Source organism: Taeniopygia guttata, chromosome 17 (assembly GCF_048771995.1).
Source record: "Taeniopygia guttata chromosome 17, bTaeGut7.mat, whole genome shotgun sequence".
NCBI lineage: Eukaryota > Metazoa > Chordata > Aves > Passeriformes > Estrildidae > Taeniopygia > Taeniopygia guttata.
Genome location: NC_133042.1, coordinates 8436653 through 8443215, shown reverse-complemented (window position 1 = coordinate 8443215; position 6563 = coordinate 8436653). Strand labels below are relative to the sequence as shown.

Here is a 6563-nt window from a genome sequence, read left to right as displayed (position 1 = left end):
TTTCAGCAAAAAATGAAGATCATCAAAGATCTGCAGAACCAAAGAATGAAGGGCAGAAGCTTTTGGGACACAGAGCTTGGCTTGGTCACTGCAGAGCTGGGCTGGTGGCCCCTGACCCACCTGCAGTGCTCCAAACGTCACCTCCTGAAGGTCCAGCACCTCCTGGAACTGCAGCACCGACCAGGACGTGTTTGAAGGAGCCCCTGAGAACCAGAGGGACTCGGATCCGGGGGCAGCCACTGGTGCAGATTCCCACAGCGAATTCCAGAGGATCCTGGAGTGAAACCTGCAGGAGAGAAGGAGGAGAGCATGAGCAAAGTGTCCCCCATGGAGTTTCCCTCCACACAGCAGAGCCTTGGGGCCAAGAATGGGAAATTAGGGGTTGAGGAGCTCACCAATAAGCTGGAAATTTTTTTTTTTTCCTGAATTGGGATAAGAAGATCAGAAAAACTCCTCTGGTGACTCTTCTGCTACTGTGGAGAAGGTGAAGAAGAAGGTGGCCACATAATCTTCTCCTCCACATCCCAGCCACCAAAACCGGGTTGGATTTTTGCACTGGAATTTCTCACTGATGAAAAAAAGACAAAACCCAATAAAGAAACAATTCCAGGCCTGGAATTTCTCCTCATGGTGGGTTTGGATTGTATTTTACAGGATTTATTTACCTTTAAGCACTTCCACTGCTCCTCTGATGAACTTTCCAGGCTCCACAGGGCAGGGGGGTCCTGAGGAAATCCTGCTGCAATCAACTCCAAGAAGAGATTCAACATCACGGGGATTTAGGTGGAACAGTAAACTTGATTTATTGAAAAAAAAAATCTATTACATTTATTCCTTTATTACACAGGTTTAAAATATTTAAAAATAGCTCTTATGGGCATTACACTTAAATTTTATGACATGTTTATTGGACTTTGAAGAAATGTACAATACGGCATTTGACACTATATTTTAAAAAGGGCCTTATGTACTAAAAGTTGGGTGTTTTTTTTCCATAGGTTTTATTTTTCTTATCAACATTTGTTCAAGTCAATATATATTAAGGGGAGGAGGGAAATAAAATTACACAAAAAGAAGGTCTGCAAATACAAGTAGTAATTTTATTGCAATATACCGTAGCTAAGTGGTCTGGGGGGGATCGGAACAGTTGGGAGCTCAGTACAATTACAACACTGTGGAATTCAACAGAGGAAATTTTCATTCTTTTTTCTTTTTCTTCTTCTTCAAGCAGAGAAATCAAAGGAAAAAAAAAAAAAAAAGCTCCCTTGATGAGAAAATTGAGAACAGAATCCCATGACCTGGGCAGACACACAGGTGTGGACAAATATCAGAAATATCAGGATATGGCTTTGCTGGGATGTGCAACCTTTCCTGCCCTTCCCGCTGTTGCCAAGGTGACTGAGAAGCTGAATTCCTTATTTATTATCCTAAATTCCTTTTCACTGCTCTGCTGCCCGGAGTCTGCAGTTTTTAGGGTAGCACCTTTTGGGTTTTTTTTTTAAATTTCCCTTAAGTGGGAGAGAGCACAGGAGAAGAAGGGAGAGGGATGGACACGGCTCCTCCAAAAAGCACCGCTGGCATCACCGCTCCCTCCAGCACGGCTTTGCCTCCCTTCCTCGGATGCTGCTGCTCTCAGTTTGGGCAGGAGGGGAGAAAAGACATCATATATAGGCTTTTTTCACAGTAAATGTGATGTCTTTTCCTTGGTGGTGAAAAATCCCCCTTGAGCTGAATAATAATAATAATAATTTATAAAAAAACCCCACCTTGCAACAGTTATTTTCCAGCTGAGAGACCTGAAGAAGGAAAACAGGCAAGGAGGCAAAATAAATGGGAAAAGAAGAGGGTGTCAGCATGTTGTGAGCCGTGGAAGGAATTAAAAAAAAAAAAAAAAAAAGTGGGAAGAGCAGGAAAATTGCAAATTCCCCGGATTGCTGGGCGGGCAGCACCCCCACGGCTTCAGGACACCCAACATCGACATAAATTAGCACCACAAAGGTTCAGCCACTGAGGACAATCTGCTCTGCTTCCAACCGGGAAAAGACATGGATATCCTTGGGAAAACCAAAATAATAATAATAATAATAATTTTAAAAATTGTAAGGACATTTAATGCTTTTTTTACATCCAAGGAAGGAGAGGAGCAGGATTTGGACAGAAGAGATAAGAAGGTGCCATGCATTTATCAGCAGTCAAAATCTGCCTGAAAGTGCCTAAAAAGCCAAGTGGGAGATTGGCCAGTGGCAGGGTATCCCCAGTGTTGTGTTAAAATTATCAGATAGCACCACAGAGATATGTAAAAATAACTATAAAAAGCACCTTTTTTTTTCTTCTTTTTTTTTTTTTTCGTTTTTATTTTTATTCTTGATATTCAGAGAGGACAAATGGATTTCCCCTGCCACTGGGATCCGCCACTGGGAATGGATTCAGGTTTAATTCTTATAATTTTAAAGAAATGCTGAAAGAAAAAAAAGGAGAATTAATTTAAAATATTAAGCAAGTGGATGAAAAGGCAGAGACTCAATGCAGATCCTGCTTTTAGATCAGGGGATTTGTAGGGAATTTGTTAAAAAGTGGCTTTTCTTCATTTGGAAAGGAATAATTGCAAAAGGCATCTGTGGCTCAGGGGGCTGGTTTGCAGCTGATCCTGGGGGTAATTCCAAGGCTCCAGATCCCAGTTTGGGGCTGGGAAGAGGGACAGGAGCTGCTGTCTTCATTCCCAGCTGGAAGCTCGGCTGGGATGGGCTGGCTTTAATACAGACAAGGTCACTTGCATGGTTTGAAGGCGGAAACATTCCAACATTTCAAATAAAATACGACACAAACATTTACTCACAAACATACAAAAATAGAAGCACCTTTAAGACACGGCAAGGAGATGCCCAGTGTGACCTTGAGTCAGCACTTTGGGAAACGTGGAATGAGGCAAACTCAGCGGAGGAAACACGGAAAATTCTGGAATTGGCCGTGGCATCTCCTTGCTGGAGCTGATCCAAACCTCGTGGAAGGCAACAAAACCCCTCTGAGGAGCTTCAGATCCAGGACTGCCGGGACTTCAACATCGAGCTGGACACGAGGAATTTCAAGTTTTTTCCATTTTATTTTTTCCTTAGGAACAAACAAACGCTTCCTGGCGAGAAGAAGAAGAGGAGGAGGCAGGAGGAGTTTGCTGGAGGTGGGCTCAGCTCGGTGGCCACGGGGCAGCAGCGGTGGCAGCAGGGACAGGGCCAGGTCTCCGTGTGGGGCTGTTGGTCATGAGATTCCATATCCATCCTGGGAATGGCTGAGGGGGCACAGAGGGGCTGGGGGCAAAACCAGGGGCACAACAAAATAGGTGGGAGAGAGGAAAAAAAAATAATAACCCATCGCTGTCCAGTTTCAGACCGTGCACGTGACGAGGAATTCTTTTTTTTCTCCGTTTTTTTTTCTTTTTTCTCTTTTTTTGTTTTTAATTAAATGGCGCAATGAGGTTACGAGGTTGCTCATTTGGAGACTAGGTTCAGGTGGCTCTTTTAGCCCAGGAAGCAAGCTGGTCCCACCTCGAATCCAAATTTCTGTGCCGCTTCTCCGAAGTCATTGAACATGATGTCGACTATGGGGACCTGCTCCACTTTGGGCGTGTTGATTTCCAGGATGGTTTTCTGGTAGCCCTTCCGTGCCTGGAATGAAGGAAAGAGGAGCTCTGAGGATGCCTCCAAACCAACATCAGCACAACTGAATAATCGCCACTCTGCTGGGAATGTGGTGTTGATTTTTCCTGGGTTTTCTTAGACCCAAATCGGAGTCACCACCATCCAGACAAATTTATTTGTACGTTTAACACATGTGCTGAAAAACCTTTGGGAGATGCTCAGATCTTGGAGCAGAAGCTGGTCATGACACTCTAACTCTGCTCCAGCACATTTCCAAGCTGGAATGGGAACCTGGAAAAACTGTGGCTGTGGAAAGGTTGTTTTCCCTCCCCCAGGACACACCTGGCTTGTTGGGCAAATGGTAGCAATTTAATTCTAATATATTAGTGAAAAGATCACATTTAAAGTTTGGTGGAATTCACAAGGTGTTGCTGTCTTTTTATCATGCCATGGTGGCCACAGAGTTCTTTCCAAAATATAAATAATAATTAGAGGAGCAGAAGTACCCCCTGAGGGTGTACAAAGCTGCACAAACAAGAGAATTTATGGAGCAGCTTTGGGCTCTACCTTTCCCTGTGATTTGTGTGGCTCGGGAGAACAGGCTGGAGCACAGCTATGAGAAAGGGCTGGAAGTTCAGGAAAAACATATTCAAATTATGGGAAGAACATCAGCCCTGGTGCTCCTCTGGCTTCAGCAGCCTCCCCACTACAGCAGGACCTTTGGGGTAACACCGTGTGGGGCAGCTCAACCTCATCTCCACAATTCCTGCATTCATCAATCCTGGAATCATTTAGGATGGAAAAGACCTTTAGGCTCATCAAGTCCAACCTTTAACCCAGCACAGCCCAGCAATTGGAAGGGTTGTAGCACTCATTCCCAAAAAAGACATAAAAGCACCTCTAAACTCCTGGTGGAGTTCTCTAAATTCCTAATGGGCTTTTTATGGGTCTAAGAGTCAGACTGAAATCATCTTTAATGTAGAGGATCAATTGTAAACCCCAAACTCCTTTAAGTAAATAAATAAATCTCAAATATTCCGCCTGTGCTTTGGGCAGCATGATCTGCCAGGGTAGCAGATTAATCCGATTTATCTGCCCCAGAGGTAGAGGTTTTCAGGAGGCTCATCCACTTTAAAACCTGAAACACGTGGTCCTCCAGCAACCCTGAGATTCAGAAGGGGAAGGAAGGAGAAGGCCCTTCTTCCCAAGGATGTTATTTATGTCTGCAGGAGACATGAAAAACTTGAGGATAAACTTCTCCTTAGTGTTTCCAGAAGGGGGCTGGATGCCCTTTCCCTCTCCAGGAATGTGTTGAAAGTTCTAATCTGATTTTCCTCATTGCTCCATCAGTAAAAAATCTGTTTGTGCCAGAACAGAAGCGTTTCAATCTCAAATTACAAGAGGAGCTTTTTCTGTCAAACATCTCAATCTTTCTGTCCCGTGGGCTCCAAGTGCTGCAGTTCCAGAGGGTGGGAATTATGCATGTTTTTACACCAGCAAGCTGGGGCTCAAAATAAATGCAAGCAGCACCTGCTTTGCCAAATTTTTATCTCCTGAGGGCAGAATTTTCAGAGTTTAAACCCAAATCAAGCATCCAAGAGGAGTTAGAAGGAAAGGGAGGAGGTGAGGCACCTTTGGAAATTGTGGTTATGCTTGTGCACCCCATGAGCAGCGCAGCCCAGAACCTTCCTGGGCCTGCAAGAACAAAAATTCCAACCTAACCCTTCCTGCTTTGCCTCCAAGAATTTCTGGAAGCAGTTACAAAGATCCTGATTAAACCCTACAAATTTCCAACCCATCGCTCACCTCTCCCCCTGTGAGGAATTGGGTGAGAACAAAAGCACAGGGAAACTTTTAAAAGCAAGCAGCACTTTTAGGCAGATAATTTGGATTAATCAGATTAATTTGGCTCTTGGAGGTGCTGCAGCTTCCCCTGGCTTCAAGCAGGAGCACGGATTCCCATGGAATCATTTATTTCCAACTTAGAGAGGAGCACCTTGATGTCTCCCGTGTTAAGGACAACCCTGAAGCACCGTGACTTTGAGGGGGATCTGCTCTGGGGAAGATGGTGCTGGCCAAGCAGGGGAGGGGACAGAGGTGTCCCCAAGGTGTCCCCAGGGTGTCCCCAAGGCCGGGAGCCCCCACGTACCGCGCAGCCGTCGAGGGCCGCTCGGATGTAGGGGTTGTTGTCGTAGGACATCTCCTCGTCGTTGGAGCCCAGGAAGCGGATGGCCTTGTCGTAGCTGTTGGTGGTGGCATCGTGCCAGGCCACCGACTGGTAGCAGTTGTAGGTGATGTTCTGGCGGGCCGAGGCGCTCAGGAGACGCAGGAAGGTCATCTGCACCACCCCGATGGGGTTCCCGTCCGAGTCCACGTAGGAGAGCTGGGAGAGGGGGAGAAGGGACAACACCGGGCAGTGAGGGACAGGGAAACACAGCCAGGGGCTCTGAGGGACACCAGTGCCACCAGCACAGACACTGCTCCTGAGCTGGGGGCTCTGAGGGACACCAGTGCCACCACACTGCTCCTGAGGGACACCAGTGTCACCAGCACAGACACTGCTCTGAGGGACACCAGTGCCACCACAGACACTGCTCCTGAGGGACACCAGTGTCACCACAGACACTGCTCTGAGGGACACCAGTGTCACCACAGACACTGCTCTGAGGGACACCAGTGTCACCACAGACACTGCTCTGAGGGACACCAGTGTCACCAGCACACACTGTTCCTGAGGGACACCAGTGCCACCACCACAGACACTGCTCTGAGGGACACCAGTGCCACCATCACAGACACTGCTCTGAGGGACATCAGTGTCACCACACTGCTCCTGAGGGACACCAGTGTCACCAGCACAGACACTGCTCTGAGGGACACCAGTGTCACCAGCACAGACACTGCTCTGAGGGACACCAGTGTCACCAGCAC

The 6563-nt window shown here is 46.7% G+C and overlaps 1 protein-coding gene across 3 annotated transcripts in view; it reads right to left on the bottom strand.

The window, feature by feature from the left end:
* Positions 1–1080: 1080 nt before the first annotated feature.
* COL5A1 (collagen type V alpha 1 chain) overlaps positions 1081–6563 on the bottom strand; it is a 128266-nt gene continuing 122783 nt past the window's right edge. For all 3 annotated transcript variants that reach the window (XM_041719683.2, XM_072936534.1, XM_041719684.2), the window contains exons 65-66: positions 5782–6015; positions 1081–3659 (exon numbers count right to left, since the gene is read on the bottom strand). In XM_041719683.2, the coding sequence (XP_041575617.2) occupies positions 3513–3659; positions 5782–6015 (381 nt within the window). In that variant the 3' untranslated portion in view covers positions 1081–3512. The remainder of the gene's footprint in view (positions 3660–5781; positions 6016–6563) is intronic.